Consider the following 19,324-nt stretch of genomic DNA (forward strand, 5'->3'; position numbering starts at 1 on the left):
GCGAGGACGAATGCCGTAGTCATAAACACAACTTTCAACCAGCAGTTGTCCTGCTGTATCGGTTCCGCCTGATGACGGTCGCTTGCGTTTCGATCGAAACGTCGTGATTTATTATATTTCTACCTACGCGACTTTACCGAAAGAACCAAAGAGCATGCACGGATTCCCGCGGTCACGAAAGCTTCAAATCAAGATTAAAACTTTGAAACGTTGGTTAGCGCATCGTGTAGAGCTCGTCGAGAGGAATAGATCGCCGTGTCGTTCGCCTTCAGACATAAAATGACGTCGCAACGCAGTTCATGCTTGAGCCGGGGGCTTATGGGACCCCGGGGTCCCGCCATAAAGTTCAAATGAAGGAATTGCTAAACCAGGCACCGATATTTATAATACAGCCATGGACATCGCATCAATCTGTAACCACAATTTCACATTTTTCACCTTAACATTTTTTATTTTGTTACTACGGCGTCGATAACGTGCGCCGAATGTCTTAAATACAACTATGAGGTACAATTACAAAAGTTTTACCCACGGGTGGAAAGGTTTTTTTTGTTTGTTTGTTGCTGTAACATCATATACCATTTATACAATACACGCGTTCTGTGAACCTGCCACACGTCAAAAACACCAATGCCGCCGAGCAGTACGATCGAAACCAATTCGCGAAGCGTCCCGTGAATCCGGCCGGCGGCTTCCTTTGACTCGAAACGTCGGAACGTCGCAACGTCTGGGAGCCAACCGACCTCGTTGCTGCTCTCCAGTACACCGTACACGTAGCGAGTTGTCCGTCGTGTGTAGTAATGTGCGCGCGTGTCGCATTTCACTAGGAAATTTTTGTACAAACAATGGAATAAATAAAAACGACGTGGAAGAAGTAATGATCAACGTATGTAATTTGGAATCCAAAAGTGTGTTTTTTTTCCTGCGATGGGCTTTTGCCACGCACGACTGCGGCAACCTACAGGAGTTGGAAGATTCAATAGGGAAAAAAAAATGTTGTTGGAGCTCCCTGCGATGCTTTCTCTCGAGAAATCAAATCGATAATTTAGTTGTAGATTCAACTCCTGAAGACGAATTTCTCAACCAGTAGCCCATCACTGAAAACCACACCTGGATCAAAACTGTAATGTTCGGAGAGGGCATGCATTCATGTAAACCTCCTTACCGCCCTTAAGCTCCCACCATAAACATAAAACGAATGGCTTGACTTACATTTAAAGTGAAACAACGCAAAACGTTTTGAGACCTCTGCTTAAAAGTAAACACGCTATCGCCAACATATATATGTTGAACTTCTTTCGCACCGTAAGTAGCCAACCATCCTAAATCGGAGGTTTGGGGGAAGGACAACAAACTATACACAAGTCTCGCATGCAAATGTAAACCCAGATTTACGTTGTCATGTATTTTTCTGCAGTAGACCAGCTGCTCCTATGTCTTGCTCAAGTCTAGCAGGCTGCATCCGCGACCGGGTAAGTTGCACATTTGAGAGAAATACAGTGCGACACAATGTACCGTCACCCAACTAACCATTAGCAGCGTCACATTATTAAGTATGGACTGAACTTATGATATAAATATACATTTAAATCTAATTATCTACACAAACGCGCAATATCTTGACCTTTTGGGTTCTGCATACTTAGGATAATCACCTGGCTTCTGGAACAACAATAACAAAAACAGGCACAAACCATTCATGGGAAAAGGATACTTTGAAGTTCAAGGGTTTAAACGAGACACCCCCCCCCCCCCCCCCCACCAGTGCGTGCTGCACATCATTTAGTCGTTCGTGCCGCGTGCGATGCCTTTGCTCGTGAACAGATCGTTTAAGCGACACGTAGAAACAAATGAACCTTGTCTCGCGTGACTGACACCTGTTAACATAAAATAAACGCCCTTTCAAACGACCGCTCGCTTTGGCAAGAGAAACCGAAACGATTCAAAACGTTTTTTTTAAATAAAAGCGTCTCAAAGCACTAGACATCTCACCTCAACACATTTGACCAAAATCACCTGAAAAAGCAGCAGCGGATATCTCGTCGGATCTCAAGACGCCAAGCAATGTTGGGACTGAACAGGGGTTCGGATGGGAGACCAACGTGAAAAAAAATCGGTGCTCTAGGCTGCCGTGGAGCCACGTGATGGGCAGCAAGGAGGGACCGGGCAGCACACCAAATAAACTGCTGTATCCTGTACCCTGTTGCTACAACATTTATGCTCTCCACCTCGACCAATTCTGCGCTGACCAGCGTAGTTGAAGCATGGCCATACAACCCCCGCAACTCCTCGCCCAGCAGTGGACTGTACATAATCATAAAATTATTGCAATCGCTGGGACACAGCTCGGTTGGCTGAGCAGCAAGTCTCCTCGCCTTAAATCCTGCCCAGGGTCAATTTATCACCAATATCTTCAGTGTAACGTGTAGGCTTTCGCGACCAATATCATCCATAACACAGGTTTTTCGGGTCTGATCGCATAAATGTGTCCTTAAACTCGCCACCACCCGACACAGCCCATTAGTAAGGTTTGTCATGTAAACAGAACATGCCAATTCGTTACTAGCACATTGTACTTACAATCCGATTGTAAATGTTGGAGATTTTCTCTCCAACACACCGGTGTGCTGTACTCTTAACGAATTGGCATGTTCTGTTTACGTGACAAACCTTACTAATTGGCTGTGTCGGGTGGTGGCGAGTTTAACAGCACATTTATATAGTTACGCGATTTAACCCCAAACAAAAACCCTGTATTATCCAATATCTTAATTTTTTTCAAAAACTGATTCGTGTTTGTGACGAATTTTCGATTCCGCATGCGACACGGTTGCTTTTTGCACCGACTCCCATTTGCATCATCGCCGTGCTGTACTGCGTTGGCTTTGCTCGTCAGTTTGGCGACACACGTCCTGCTCATCTCTCACCTGGTCAAACAAAAAATAAACTTGAACACACTTCCGTCTCCACTCCCCCCATAGAAAAAATGTGAAATTTCAACCGCTGCCTCAGTACCACCAATGCCGACGAAGACCATCTCAATTATCCTTCGAGCACGGCGATAGTCACGTTTAAAATGTTCGTTCCAGTAATTTACATCTTTACCGTATAGTCACAGACCAGATCCGCTAACGCCCGCAGAAACGTGCATACCCACAACAATGCTTTTGCTCAAAATGATGCGAAGTTTGAATAAAAACACACAAAACCCAAAGTTACCACACACCCCCGGAGCCTCACCGTTCGATAGAAAGAAGAGAAATGCAAATAACCTCGTAACAGAGCGACCACAAGCGCTGCCAAGTGTAAACCATAGACGTCACTGTAAGAAAGGTTACACAGTGCGACAATATAAACACGCCGTCTGGATTCATGCATTGCATGAAGTCAGAAACGATATAAACAACAACAAAAACATTCGAAATAACTCCATAAAAAAAAAAGACACGTAACAACCAAGCGGCATTACAGCACCAACGTTAAAGTGACGGTTCCACTGTGGAAGGTCCCCTGACGGTTAATTTTAGTCCCGTCCAATATCTTTGCGGTGCGCGCTCTGGTTGGACCGCGTTGTTGTTCGGCGTGATGTGGTCCCACCGTTTCGCGTCACCTCCTGGCAGTTTGAATTAATTCAGAGTAACGCACCAAGTGTGCACTGCGTGTACAAGAGCACTCGCAGCATTATACAGGGAACTACATATTCTTGGTTCTTTCGGTAAAGTCACGTAGAAGGGAAACAATAAAATAATAAATCATATATAAAACAATAAATTTATTTAATTTTATTGTTTCCCTTCTACGTGACTTTACCGAAAGAACCAAGAAAATGAATCCCTGCAGTCACGAAAGCTTTAAATCGAAAGGAAACTACCTGTTCAGAAGAAGTGTGCTGTGGTCATTTATACGGCTTAGAGCTTTTCTGTGATACACAGCGTGTATTTTTGCGTGTTGACGAAACTTTTGGTTGCTGGCCTGCACCAATTGTTGCGTTTAGTTCTCGTCGTTTATAGATTTGAAGACTTTAATACTTCAGGATGTTCCCGGCTCGTGGAGCGAAACGTCGGACATCGTGCCGAACACTAATCGGAGAGCTTAACGGCGCAACTGTGAATAACTACGTGGTTGTAATCAAGTCAAACGTATATCTTTGCGTCTTTTAACGGTTATGCGTATGATTTAATTGCCGAACCCTGCAAAAAATTCCCATCTTGTTGGACAGAAGCAGCAGCAGTGGCAGAAACAGCAGCAGCAGCAGCAGCTACAATTCAATCAACGAATCACAGCGGAAATGTGGATTGATTTTGTTTGTTAATCAATGGAGGAACGGACAGTAATAACCATTATTCGGAGACCGTATTTCGCGAAATTAAATATCGTCTCTGCAACGGGTCAGTTAATACGATCCGCATTGCCAATATTACAACGAGACAGCTTAAATGGGAGGGAGCTCTCCAACTCAACCGCTGTCTGAAAACGAAAAACGTCCAACAGAGGACATCTCTGCTTGGTCGACCAATCGGGACCGGGGCTTGCGCAATCGCGCAACGGGGTCATTAGAATGCGGACCTGGTAAACGGAAATATTAACACTGAATCAAATATTTGTCCACTACATCCTCAATATTACATTCAAAAACTGTACATATACATTATATATACCGTACTTTAAACGTTAAATTTAACAACCCATCCTTGTCTATCACCTCCGTTAACTTACTCCACCTGCAACAAACCCCACGGTCCACAATATTCCACACGCAGACTCCCACACTTGCCCAATATACACGGGCTCGCATATATATTAAGACGATGTAACATTCAAAAATATAAGCATCTTAGAAATGTGCCACCCGGCGCCAGTAACCGGTGACAAACGTACGAGGGCGGTTGCTGATCGAAAAGGATAGGTTGGGGGCTAAGCAAATTACTTGAAATTCATGTAAATGTTGTCACCGTTCAGCATTATTGCCGTCAAGTATGCGGACTGGTTATTACTCGCGTGTTTGTCAGTTACAGGCCGACACCCTGCGCAATTATCCCCAAAATTGGACAAAGGGGAGAGCGCATTCTGCGGGAACTCGTCGTATCGATCGTCAAGGCTTGGCTCAAGCCGACCACACAGTATGAAATACGCGCAAATAAAAGCCGATCTCCACAGGAACAAATTGTAATACAGTATACGACTGCTCACGATTAATTGTGGTGCAGCCCCAATTGTTCTTGCTGTGGTTGGAATGAAGAGACTCTGTTTACGCACAAATTAACGACCGTTTAACAAAAGACGTCTAAACACATCATCTCACACTTGCAAATCACTTAAAGAAACAAGTAAACATCTGCTGGCAGCGTAGCGCCGATTCTGCATTAACCGAGAAAGTGGCTGGAATGCTCTTGAAGGCAGCTGCCTGGGTGTGTGTGCGCGTGTACGTATGACTTCGCTTCCGTGTACACACGTGCACGCTGGCGGTAGTGCAGTGGATGACCCACCGAGCTACGAACCAGCCGATCTGCGTTCGATTCCCGCTCACGGTGACGAATATATGAACCGGTTCCCTGGGCCGCCCCTAGGTCGACTCCACCATAACCGAGTGCCTGGTATGGTGTGTAAATACCTTGTGTGCCGTGTCAGAATTCATAGGTTAACAGTACTTACCCCAACAGCTTGTGTTAGCTACATTGGGGATCTTTTTCTTTCTGTTCATGGTATGAAGCAAATGCTATTGAAGGCGGCTGCCTCTGTGTGTGTTTGCATGCTATCATGATGGTGCATGCCACGTTCAGCTACGGACAACTCAGGGCATCAGTGCTCTCATCCCCGCAAGCCGTATTATGAGGCATCTAAACCAGGAGACTTTCCTGCCAAAGCTGGGATAAATAGGAACCAAAATGCATCTCCGTGGAGTGGAATTAGCGTCAAAACACAAAACGAGTTACGAACAGACAATCGGCTGCGTCAGCACGAGACGGAGAAGAGAATCGCTCGCTTTGACTGCAATTATTCACTATTAAGTCACAGGGTCTTAATCCAGTTGTGGGAAAAGCAGCAAGCTACATGCCCAGGTAGTAGCCCACCAACTGCACATCATGCATACCCCCCCCCCTCCACTGCCTTGCTCCACGTTGGCTTATTACACAACAGCAAGAGAACTGCAACTCAGCGGAGCAGCGGACGGACGCGCAAGGCCTGAAGCCGAAACGGCGCAGCGCACTGGCAAGAGCTGGGCAGTGAACGTGCCAGAGCGGTGGACAGCTTGCCGCTTGTCGCAGAGGTTCGCCCTGGTTAATACCGCGGGACCCGATTAAGTCGTAAATACGTGTCACAATAGACTCCGTCACGTTATTCGAAAAAAGTGTGGGCCATGTTGTGCTGGCGTCACGGTCCAAATCTAAAAACGTCACTTGCAAATGACCTAATTGGGTAAAAGCACAGGACAACATCGCCCTCGTACTCTCAAATCATTTCGTTCGTATTTTTTTAACGAGGCGGGAACTCGTTCAAGACACCAGGACAGTCTCATTTGCGAGAGTGACCTGGGTAAACCGCTGCGGATTTTCGTCTGCGAAACCCAACGCCTTCTACATAAGCCTTTGCGCTAACTGCGCGAATAACAAACGTGAGAATGATGATTTTACCTCAACGATTTCAAGCGCTGCCCCTCCCCCCGACAAGGGCAACCGATTGACGGCCGCCCCCCCGTCCCCGTCCCCAGGAGCCGCGCGCCAACGGTCGGCGTCTCTCCAGAGAGATGACGCGCGGTGCTCGTATCTGGTCGGGCAAGCTCTCCCCCCCTTCCCTGCCCTGCCAGGCCATTATCGGAAGTAGTCGAGTCCCCTGACGAGCAGGAACTTCTCAAGGAAGAGCTCGGAGTCTAGCACGGCGATGTGGGCCGCGCGGCCGATGATGGAGTTCGCCGTGTTGGGCAGCGCGTGCACCACGTCGTAGCGCACCAGGCGGCACCGCTCGGACGCCAGCACGGGCCCAAGCAGGTTCGCAATCATGTCAGCGTACACTGCACCTGGGCGGAGGTGGGGAGGGGCAACGAAACGTGGCTGTTTCACACAAATGTCACAATCGTCATCGCTGGCAACGGTCGATCTGCGACCGGTTTAAGCACAGGCACCTGCGTGGATTAGAAACCCGGGATCTCAGCAATGTCAGCAAAGAGATATGACATCTAAACCACCCCGTCATCTCTTACAAAATAATTATGTTCGGCCGTGATCAATCCCCTCTGAACGAAGGCCTCCCCAAGCCACCTCTCACCAGCCTTTGATATTACTAATCTGCCTAGCACCTGGATCGATTTCAAGGGTAACAACGGTTTTGATTTGTCAGCGGGCAGTACGTGTACAAAGGGTCGCGGGAGAGAGGGTCTGCAGAGGTCCAGCCACTCACCCAACTGCTTATCCTTGAGCGCCAGCTTGCACATCTCAATGCGAGCCGAGTGGTAGGGCACGTAGCGATCCTGCAGGGAGCCCACCAGCACCACGTTCCTGAAGTGCTGCAGGCCTAGAGGCAGGGGGCAGGAAAGATCCGCGAGTTTACGCACGCCCTCACGCGAACACAGCCAACGACCAGCACGTGCGAAATAAACCTACAGCGGATTTTAACCAGGGTTATAATATCGATAATCGCTTGTGTCAGTAATCGTTTATAGATTCAATTATCGATGCCCAAAAGTCACGGAATCTACAATGAAATCGAGTTGGATTCTAGAAAACGATGTAACGCGAGTGTTGTCGAAACCGCACATCGCGTTTGCATGCGATGGGTCACGTGACACCCTATTACATACTAAATCTATATCAATCAAAACATAAGACATTTGCCAGTCCAGGCCTCACTGCGCTGTGTCAGTCATGGAGCTTATTTGACCATAATTCACCACGCTAGTCGGTGCTGGTTAGTGCTCAGTAAACTGATAATCAGTTTACATTTTTTTTATCTTGCATACAATTATCGACAACGCAAAAAACTAAAATAAACAAAGCTCGTTTTAACTTTGCTTTTTAGCGGCTATGAAGAATGTTTCTGGAGTGTGGAAGGCTAAAATGTGTCAAGTGTGGTTTGGCTAGAGAATGCTGAGATATCTCATCGAAGGCCAGTTAAAAAACCCAGATGATGCCATCACCTGTGAAATGCTACAAAGCAGAATTGACCAAGGACTTGATCACGCCAACCCCTGCTATCCAGAATGGAGCGTCTAGCGAACCATTGATTAAGATTAAAATCGATTCTTACGCTCAGAATACACGCGCGTCAAATCATGAGTGTAAGAATCCATTCTTAATTTTTTTTTACGTAAGTTATTTCCCCAATTCCACGGACACGATTGGTGCATTTTTTCAGCAGTAACTTATTTATATTTACGTACAGTATTACTGTACACAAGTATGTTCGATACAAAATAAGTATAACAAGCGTTATGCAATCATGCGCACCCCCAAGGACTATGCAACGCCTTCTAACACCCATTTGTCTTTGTAATAATTTACTTAACAATGCAGAAGCAGCAGAAAGGCTATTGGGGCAAAATACATACGCATATTTGCAAATCGTCCTTTCCCGCTGTGGTTTGTTTCACCGAATTAGGAGCAACTCTTTTGATCAATTGGGCGATTTTGAAAAGGGCAAGTCCCCAATATCGGATCATCTTTTTGAGAGTTGTAATGCTTCCCCGCCCCCCCCCCCCCCCCATTACAGTGGGACAGAAACAGCCAATGCATTAATGCTTTCAACCTTAGTCTGAGGGCAATTAGAACAAATTTGGCCCATAGCTGTTCGTATGCCAAATGAGATGATGTGGGGCAAAACTGGCACCTGGTTTTTGGCTGAGCTTGTAGAGGAAGGTCTGCCGAGGGTCAGGATGGTCTCTGCACGTCAGCTGGAGCAGCGATCCAGACTTCTTCCACTTCTGCATGAACCACAGCCCTGACGCACAGATGCACGGACGATGTACAAACAATTGATGATCGATGTTGCAGCGCAAAGAATCAAGCCTCGAAAGAGTTACCTTACGTGCACGCTGTCAGTTGCCATGCTTTCCAGTTTTTTTGCACCAATAAATAAATGAACAGGGACTACACAAAGCAGCAATCGTCACCCCATACCTCCAGACTGATGCCCCTTTTCTGGCCAAATGCTGAGTCACCTTGTGCCCAACAGGGACAGCTGCCACTAGGAGTGCCCTTTTAAATGTTTGAGATGTGTGTAAAAAAAAAAATTGTGATCATAACAATAATTATAGGGACAATTATTTTTGGCGTGCAAAATGAGCAAGATAGTGAAGGAATGAGTGAGCGAGCAGATGACCAAGTGAGCGACTGACTGCATGCGTGAGTGAGCGAGCGAGCGAGCGGACGGTACCAGTGTTGACGAGAGCGCTGCTGTTATATAGGGTGCCGAGATGTGGGCCGGACAGTGACAGGAAGGTGTGCAACTTGGGCAGGAAGCAGCGAAAGCGTGGCCTTGTCAGCACTGAGCGCACAATCAGCGTGCCCAGCGAATGTCCAATGAAGCTACAGTAGCCGCAAAAAAAGAAAAAAAGAACGACATCAGTGAGAAGCCCTACACACCGCACCGAGATGCTGGTCCCGCTTAAAATCCACGAGTGCCGCAATGTTGAAGGAAAATGTTAAAAGATTCATCTTCACAAACTTTCTTGTACGCAATTATGAGTTTTAACGAGGTAAAGGTCCAAGCCCTGATTATTGCTTTCTCACGCCACTGCTGGTAGAAGGGCCTCCATGAGAGGGAACTCCCAGAGAGCCCCTCTGGAGGGAATTTGCGGCCTATTCTTCAACGGCGGCCTGACGTGGCAGCACCCACACTCTAACCCAGCACATGCGACCTACCGATGGACTAACTGTGGTGTACTCATTTATACTGCTGTAAGGAAATGAAAGGGGGGAATTTAATAAAATTACCTCATTGTTTCAACCGTTGCAAAGAGAGAATGAACCGGCGGCCTCTGGATTGCAAGTCCAGTGTGCTAACCATTACAGAATGGCAGCATCCATTACATTTAGAAAATAACTGACAAGTTAATTATTGTACAGATGTAATAAAACACACACACTAGTCAGTAAAAAGGTTTTTCTATATGCAGCCTCCATAGGTAGGCAGGGAAGCGCATTGGCAACACTCATGCCTCACAGCAAGGACCTGGGTTCGATTCCTGAATCGGGCGCCTTTCTGCGTGGAGATTGTATATTCTCACCCATGTTCTACATGGGTGTCTTCCGGGTTCTCCATTATCTGTCCACAGCTAAGAATATCAGAATATTTATTTATACTGGAAGTATCTGAAGGGCTATACAGCTCTTTTTCATACATGTCCAGTAGCATATGTCACTGGCCAAACGTCCCAATGCAGGATCCTGCCAGAAGGAAATGAGAATTTATTGTATATTATTAAGCACGTCACGACGTTTTAACGTCTAATATATTTATCCGGCTATATTGAAGCAGTGTACCGACCTGATCTTGCACAGCGTGAGGCTGTAGATCTGAATGTGCTGAACTATTTCATCCAGCAGGCGATCCGTCATCGTCTCAAAATCGGCAAATGTGTCGTTCTGATTGGCGTGCACGCATGCACACAGACAGACACCGGCGGGATGCAGGGCTCTCATTACTCCCAGCGATTCATTCAGCGCAAAGTAAGCAACTCGCACCATTAGGTGCCGAGTCATAACATGTGACTTTGTGCTATTTTTTACGTTGCTGAAACGCAATTTTAAAAAAAGTGTTCGATATTCGCGGGTCAATTTTTTTTTTCCCTCTCACAATTTGACGAAGAAATTGGGCATTAAAATGACAGAAACATATTTATGAAGTAAGGAGTTAATATGTATTGCTGGCAAACTCACAGACCACTCCACAAATTTCAATACAGTACCATTTGAAAGAAGTGTGGTTTGCAGTTCATGTGAATGAGGTTGAAATTACATGGAAGTGTTTGTTACCTTTGATCTGACAATTGAATAAATAAGCAGAGGATACATGATCCTTATGGTGGTACCCCGGGGTACCAAATAATACAAAATGGCCGAGGCAATTCAATATTTTATTTCTGGGACACTTTTTTTCCAGTGGTGTAACTTAACTCCGCGACTGGGGTACCAATCAATCCGAAATCAGTGCCACACTCCGCGATGTCAAAACGTAGCAAGGACGATTGCGCCGAAACCCTGAACGCTCGTACGCACCGCAGTGATGCATCGTGAGTACAGCTCGTCGAGAAGAGTCGATTGCCGCATCGCCGATCATCAACAGACTAAAAATGACTGCATCACGGACGTTATGCGAGAGCCGGGGGTACCGCCATAAGGTTCACATCGCGTTCACATCTCCCTCTCCACGTACAGAACATTGAAGTATTCCTTACACAACCCATCAGCCATACCATGGCCTTCTTCTGGGAGTGCATACTTTCAGCAGCTCTTTTTTTTCAAGACGAGCAAACTCTGGACTGGTTTCAACATGCAGTGTCTCATCAGCAGTCAGACTTGCTTGAATCAATGTTGGTTAACTGATGCTTTTTACGAGGCAAGGACCATCTCACTACAATATGGGTCCTATGTGATTAAATATCCACTACTCTTATTTACAATACCTCACCTGGTTTCTCTCTGACATGAGGAAGTCAATCTTGGCTGTTGGGAGGCCCAGCTCAATGTAGGTCTTCACCAGACGCAAGTCGGCACTGTTCCCTAAACAACGGCACAAAAAGCAGGCTGGCAGTGATACTACCACATAGCATTTAGCAGTTGCCCTGCGCAGCGTCGAAATGCAATCACAAAAAACAAAACTACGCGAAGACAGAGGAAAGTGGGGTCTGGGGAGAGGTGGGGTCAGGGCAGGGAAACACAGAAAAGAGGCCAGAAATTAACCAAAAAACTGGGGCGCTAGCATCGACAACATTAAGGACAATGAGCTGCGGGGGACAGTCAGGGCAACACTCACACGGGTCCCAGGGGGGACGGAGGCCCATTTTCGAGTCCCACGGAAAGCCACACATAGAACACTGTCTAAACCCGACCGTGAAATTACTGCAGACTATCATCATCATCATCTGTGAAGCGTAGCGCCGTCTGGATAGCCTCGTGCCATTATTATAGCGCCAAAACCAAGCGTGCTAATCATGCTTTGATCATTGGGGGGTTGGAGGGGCTGCAGTTGTGGCGCAATCACGAAAAGAGGTGCGGGGGGGGGGGCATCCTCAGGGAGGCCCATTTGCTGGCGATAACATACCGGCCACACAATTTCAGCATCTCAGACGCAAACATCCTCCCGTGCCGGCCGGGCCCCATTGCTGGACGCTCCCTTGCACACGCGCATCGGTGACATTCGAACGCATGCCTCATACCATCCAGGCCGTGCACGCACACCACCAGATGAATGGCGTCGGCGTCGGTGAGACCGTCCGGCGTCTCGGGCGCGAAGTAAGGCACGGCCGAGGCGAAGGTCGCCTGGTCGCTGTACAGGAAGCCCGGGAACTTGAGTTGCTTCTTCACTTCCTCCTTCGCTCGCATGAAGCTGGGGTTTAAGCGTTAACACACACGTGCGGGGAACATCAGCACGGAGCGTTGCCACTGAATGGCTTTCCAAGCTCCACATACGGTTATGAACTCGACCGCTAATTTTAATCGCCGAGGGAAAGTGAAGAGTGTGCGACGTTAAGCATTATGCGACAACTTTGACCTGGGACGTCGCCAACTTTCTCTGCAAGGGGTGCCAACCGGTGGCGTTCACTCGTCCAGTCAATTAAAACAATATAAATAGTAAATGTTTACATCAGTAGTAATATGCATATACTCGATCGACAGCTCTACATTGTTAAAAATATTATAGAAATTGTAATAATGAGTGTTGTATAATAGAGTTTAAACTGAACTTGAAGCTGCACCTAGGAAGTGGAGCGAAACGTTGGGACATCAAACTGGACAACACGCGATACAACCTGAATAATACATTGGCCATACATCAGAACCAAGAAAACCGACATCAGTTTGAATTTAGTCACGTCAAACATTCTACCCTAGATAACTATAGACACAAAACAAACATTCGCATGGTGACATTTAAAGCAGAATTACCATTGCAGCTGCGGGTTGTCATCCACGTCTTCTTGACCCCAGGGCGATCCCTGGGCGGCCGATGAAATTGGCTGCCTTGTGATAATCATCGCCTCTGGCGTCTCGGGGTTGGGGTGGAGCAGTTGGGCGCGTGAACCCTGAACTGTGGAGCCTCCGCCCCCACTGCCCCCGCTGACCCCGCCGCCACCACCAATCGCCTTCCGCGCCACCGCCAACCCGGAGTGGACGGGCGAAGTGTCTGCGTCACGTGGCGCTGACGAAAACGCCAGGCAGGTCGGTGTGCAGCCGACGCAAGCGCCCGTGCCGGGCGGTGCGAGCATCGCCGCCCCCGTCGAACTGTCAGGCGGCACGCCTCCTACCCCGCCGTCGAAGGCGGGCGATGTTCCGCCGATGGGCTTCAGTACCGTCGCACTCTGGCTGAGGATCACGCTGCTGCCGTGCATGGGCGAGAAGCCGTCGCTGAGCGCGCCGTCTTCCGTCGCGCTGTCGAACGCCGTCCTGTCCTCATCCTCGTCGTAGTAGCCATTCTGGATCATCTCCAGGTCCTCTGTCTCGGTGTCCGAGTCTTCCCCATCCCCGCTCGTTCGCTCCGCTTCGCCCTTCGAGGGACTGCTCATCTCGCTGCCGCTGGCATCAGGGCGGCCGTCGCCTGCGCCGCCGGCGCTGTTTCGTGGCGAGAAGTGATTTTCCACGATGCAGAGTCCAGTGGCGCTGTTGTTGTTGTTGCCGCGAGGGATGGGGGGGCAGCCTGCCCCAGCTGCGCAGTCCGTCTTCGCGCGCTGGTCCTGCTCGCTTGAGAAGGCGAGCGACTCCGCGGCGGAGTGCGTGATGACGTTGAGCGCGTTGTCCGAGCGAGACAGCTTGAGCGCCACGTCGTGCTTGAGGCACGGCTCTGTCGTGGGCTTTTCGAACCGCTCGGCAGCACGGCCAGAGGAGGAAGGGGAGGGGGAAGCGAGGGCGCCGAAATGCATGGAGGCCGAGGACTTGATGGCGCGGGACAGCAGCACGTCCCCGGCTGCGTCCTCGTCGCACGGCAGGGAGCTGATGGAGGCGAGCGACGACTGCACGCCGCTGCTCAGGAAGCTGGCGCTCTCTGCCCGCGTCAGGTTCGGTTCGTGTCGCGACTGCGGCGCATCCGACGCGCCCTTTGGCCTCTGCGTCGTGCGACCCTGGGGCACCTCCTGGCTCGGGACCTGAACCGCCTGGGAGCTGCGATCCTCGAGTGACGTAGCCCCGATGAGGCAGAAGCTCAGCTCGCTCTCAATACCAGAGTCGGAGAACACGAGTGAGGAGCTTTTAAGCAGGGACACGTCACCGGTTATTGAGGGCACCGTGCTGCGTTCTGACACCGGCGCTTGGGCGACGGTCTCTTCCGGCTTCGTGCGCTTGTTGCCGCCCTTCACGTCACGAGGCAGGGTGAAGAACAAACTCTTGGTGTAGTCTGGCGACCATGGCTCCGAGACGGGGTCAAGGGAAGGCAGCGTGACCGCCTGCTCAGTCACGTGCTCACCCCGAGCGGCGTGCGTCCTCGTGGGCGTGAGCAGCGTCACTTTCTCTCCCCGGTACGGGTCGCTGCGGCTCGGCGTCACTTCGATCCGCCGCAATCCGGACGCTGGGGCCGGCACCGCCTCGGGTCGGACGACAGTCGCCGACAGCGATCGCGTCGGGTGGGGCCGGTACGTCAGGCCCACGGCGGAGGGCACGGCGGCGCTCTTGGCTTCGTTCGTTTTGTTCCGCAGCAAGCTCGTCTCGGAGGAGGTGCGTGACTGCGAGCCGGCCTGGCCAAGATGCTTCAAGCCCGAGAGTCCGTGCGAAAACAGCGCCTTTATCCCCGACTCGCTTAAGTCAGCCGCTTCAGCTTTCGAATTGGCTGCCTTTGGAGATCCCTCCGGACTTCCAAAGGGGGCGCACTTCTTAGGGCTGGGAAAGCATTTTGTGGGCACTGCCGCCTTGGATGCCTTGCCCTCGGGTGAGCTGCTGTGATGGTCGGATTTCAAGTACTTCTTGAAGGAAGCCTTGGAAAAGCTGCCCCGCTTGGCGAGAGATGCCGGCAGCGTGGCGTAGCGCTGGTCGGAGTCCAGCGAGCGCTGGGGCGAGCGTTGGGGCGAGCGTTGGGGCGAGCGTTGGGGCGAGCGTTGGGGCGGGAGTTGTAGCTTTGCGTCACCCGTTGCGGCATCACCCTCCAGATGCCTGTAGCCCAGTAGCACCACGGAGCAGTCTTCGTCTGGCGTGTCAGTTGAAGGCGACCCAATCGTGAGATTACCACTGCTGCCTCTGCCACCTTTCCGCCGGCTGTTAATGAACGACAGGTACAAGTAAGAGGGTTACAGAAAGATAACTTCATTGGCTGTATTCTTCTTTTTTGATGAAATTCACACTGACCACAAAAGATATTCCTTACAAAAACTATAAAGAAATAACCAATATCCATTGAGCTGGGTGTAATGGCGCATGCCAGTGATGATCCTGTGCTATGGAAGCAATGGTTGGTTTGGCACTATCCACGATTTTATTTCGTCCAAGGCCATCCCCTCTCTTGTCATGTGCATTTACAAAGCATCCAAGCTCCCCTTGCTTCAAGAAGCAGCTGATGGCAACATCTTTTCTGATGAGCGTACGGTGAACTCTTGAGAGCATGGCTCCGCGCCTACGAGTTGCGATCATTAAATGTGTACATTTTGTGAGACTTGCACGTGTGAAAATAAAATTGTTGTACTATTGTCATCGTATTGGGAACGTGGGAGCAGATGGCACCAACCTGGCGCTGAGCTCGTCCGCCTTGTGCTGCCTCGCCCTCACCACGCTGTCGGTGGTGTCACGTGGCTCCACGGGGGCCCGGCTGTCGCCTCCTCCTCCGGTGCCGCCACCAAGCTTGGGTGACCGCTGGCGGGCGGCGGAACGGGGAGAGCCGCCCGAGAAGGAAGTGGCGCGGCGCTGCTCCCGGTTCTCGGGCCGCTCGATCTTGATGGTGAAGGAGGAGCGGCGTGCATTCTCCCGCACCTCCTTCCAGGAGATGGAGGCGTCCGCCAGGTCCATCCCAGCGTCTCCAGAAAAATTAAAAATAAAGAGAATTTGCAAAATCACTTGAAACTTTTATGGATGCTTAGTGTAAATCCCTAACAGCTCATAGGTGCGCAATCAGTAATATGGGCGAGCAAGAATGCTGAACCTGGTTGTTCATCCACTGATCGCTGAAATAAACAGCAGAGAGACCTTGCTTTTGTCCTCTCCACCCCTCTACCCATCTTCCAAATGGCACTTGCACTTAACACACCCAGCTGAATAAGCCGTAATGGACCATCAACTGCCGCTCTATGCATTACCGATTTTTTTTCCCCCCACAAATAAATCTTCAGCGAATGCCAATCTCGTGCAGCCCGTGGAATGGTTTCTGGCCACCGGCCAATTGCTGAAGCCCTGCTTCGCTGAACACATCTCAGGGCTCTGCCTGCGAGAGCTCGACACTCCTCGATCGCTAAGGAGCAGCTGCAATGAAAAGACACCAAACCGTTGCAGTGCAAAGCACCCACTCCTCTTGTGTCTACAGCGGCGAGTGTGAAACCCCCGGAAATTACTATCTCCTGAGCCAAGATTTGTGCATCATGAGACAGCCAATCCGGACACGAGGCTCGCAGGTTTGGGCCCAAATACGATTTGTTGGCTGAATGTATAGAAAGTCCTCCCTTTTAATGCTCATGCTCTGTGCCAACAGCTCTCACTTGCAGTTTTGTAGGGGGCTAATACCAAGATGGAGCACGACGCAGGCACTGCCGGGACCCTGGGAATGAATATATTTTAACCATTATCATCATCATCCAATGTAACAATCCACCGTACGCCTGCGTGCATGAGCCGATTTCATGGCTCTGTCTGCGCAGCAGCCGCATCAACCACCTGCGACTAAAGAGGGTTGTTACGTGAATGTTGTTCAGGAGGAGCAGGGAGGTGGTTTTCATTCGCACACACTACTGGTGTCTCACCTTGGGTCACGGAGTGAAGGTACCGGTCCTCAAATATGATGGGCAGTAAAGTGAAGTCCCCATCAAGCTCCAGGCACTCGAGGGGAAGGTTGGGCAGGCTGCTCAGGTACGGGGAGTTCTTAACCACCGAGGCAATGTATGCGTGGCTTTGTGCACTACAAAGACAAAGAACACCCGTATAACATTAACAGACTGTCAAGCGAAGTGTTGTCAGCGAGTGCCGATGAAGACCGGCACGACAAACGCCCGGCCACGTTTGTCTCCCGAGTGGCGATGTTTACACACAGCACTACACCCGCGCACACAGACGAGTATATTCAGTACGGTGCCACACATTCGACTGTCACGTATCTGCCCCGACCAATTAACAGCCCACACCCAGCGCAGTGTTTCTGCATGGTGCAACTGTCATTTTCTATAGGTTATTCGCAAATACGACTTCTTCACATACGTTCATGTATTTCTCATCTCGTGTACATTTGCTTGCTGCAAAAATTAAGGAAAAGCGACTTGCCCATGTTTAAAGCAGTTTGCTCTTTATGTAGATTTGTCCAGTCTCATCTTGACTTAAAGCTTTCGTGACTGTAGGAATTCATATTCTTTGGGCCTTTCGGTAAAACCACGTAGATCGAAAAAATAAAAATATCTCGACGTTTTGATCGCAACGCAAGCAATCGTCCTTCCTTTTGGAAGAGGTATGTAGATGAGACGTTCGTCATCTGGCCACATCGCCTACCAGCTCTGGACCAATTATTCAACCACATCAATTCCATACACCCAGCCATCAAATTTACCATGGAGGTGGAAAAGGATGGCAAGTTACCATTCTTGGATGTTTTAATTGAAAAGAGACCAGATGGCTCAATGGGACACTGTCTACAGGAAAGCCACCCATACAGATGCCTACCTAAAACCTGACTCCCACCACCATCCATCCCAGAAGAATTCCTTCATCAAAACTCTACACCATAGAGCTCGATGTATTTCCGACCGTTATCACCTAGCCAGTGAACTGGAACACGTACACCAAGCTCTCAAGATGAATGGATATTCAGACTACACAATCCGTAAAGCTATCACTCCAACTATTGGGAAAGAACCATCTGAGGAACCAATCAAAACCATCACCTTGCCATACATAGCAGGGGTCACCAAAAATATTTCCAAGATCATGAGCAAACATAAGATCCAGGTTTTATTCAACACAGTACATGAAATTCGTGATCTGATCCCATCTGTGAAGGATGTGATCCCTGACATGTAATACCCCGGCGTCTACAAACTAAGCTGTGTCTGCGGCAGTAGTTACATTGGGGAAACTAAGCGACATGTCTCGGACCGTGTTCGTGAACATAAGGCAGATCTGAAATACGGTAGGACCAATACCTCAGCCGTGGCTGATCGTTGTGTTAATGCTGTGGCCACACACGAAATATATTTATCCAAGACGAAGGTACTCTGCAAACCCACTGGTTATCAGCAAAGATTCGTTCATGAAGCCGTCCAGATATATAAACACAGACACAATTTCAACCGAGAAGATGGGTACAAACTGAGCAATCATCTGATTAAGAGGGGGTCAAAGACTTATTTCCCTCATTAAAATGCAAATCAATTTATAACATTTTTGACATGCGTTTTTCTGGATTTTTTTGTTATTCTGTCTCTCACTGTTCAAATAAACCTACCATTAAAATTAAAGACTGATAATTTCTTTGTCAGTGGGCAAACGTACAAAATCAGCAGGGGATCAAATACTTTTTTCCCTCACTGTACATTAACAGTTTAAATGCCTTTCCATTAACAGCTTAAATGTCTCACTAACACAGTCACCGTTGCTCGTTTTGCTTGATGTGGCGGTGGCTCTACGATCTTACATTGACATGCTCATCTCTCACAATACAAGGGCCACCCCCGCAGCTTCGACGTTGTGGAGGTTGCCCAGCTCTCTCCTATCTTACACTGTCCAGTCACGTCGTTGCGCACGGTGGTGTACCTGTATATTTTTTCTAGGTGTTCACAAATCTCATCTCTTTATATAATCGCCACCTAAACTAAAACTATTAAAAATTTTTACTTACTGGGTAAGGCCCACTGAGCCAGCCTGCTCTAGACCAATTCCGCGACCACATCAATTCCATACACCCAGCCATCAGATTTACCATGGAGGTCGAAAAAGATGGCAAACTACCCTTTTTGGATGTCTTAATTAAAAGGAGACATGATGGTTCAATGAGCCACTCT

General features: G+C 49.0%; 1 protein-coding gene across 6 annotated transcripts in view; it reads right to left on the reverse strand.

The window, feature by feature from the left end:
- Positions 1–423: 423 nt before the first annotated feature.
- The window catches only part of LOC116946474 (protein FAM135A-like), a 50,299-nt gene continuing 31,398 nt past the window's right edge, over positions 424–19,324 (reverse strand). For all 6 annotated transcript variants that reach the window (XM_032961385.2, XM_076070044.1, XM_076070040.1 and 3 more), the window contains 10 exons: positions 17,081–17,235; positions 15,859–16,144; positions 13,101–15,392; positions 12,371–12,540; positions 11,623–11,714; positions 10,480–10,577; positions 9,367–9,518; positions 8,821–8,931; positions 7,396–7,509; positions 424–7,015 (listed from right to left, as the gene is read on the reverse strand). In XM_032961385.2, coding sequence (XP_032817276.2) covers positions 6,810–7,015; positions 7,396–7,509; positions 8,821–8,931; positions 9,367–9,518; positions 10,480–10,577; positions 11,623–11,714; positions 12,371–12,540; positions 13,101–15,392; positions 15,859–16,144; positions 17,081–17,235 — 3,676 coding nt within the window. In that variant the 3' untranslated portion in view covers positions 424–6,809. The remainder of the gene's footprint in view (positions 7,016–7,395; positions 7,510–8,820; positions 8,932–9,366; positions 9,519–10,479; positions 10,578–11,622; positions 11,715–12,370; positions 12,541–13,100; positions 15,393–15,858; positions 16,145–17,080; positions 17,236–19,324) is intronic.

This window comes from Petromyzon marinus, chromosome 27 (assembly GCF_048934315.1).
Source record: "Petromyzon marinus isolate PM22_M1 ecotype Great Lakes invasive population chromosome 27, UKy_Petmar_22M1.pri1.0, whole genome shotgun sequence".
In the NCBI taxonomy this organism is placed as follows: domain Eukaryota; kingdom Metazoa; phylum Chordata; class Hyperoartia; order Petromyzontiformes; family Petromyzontidae; genus Petromyzon; species Petromyzon marinus.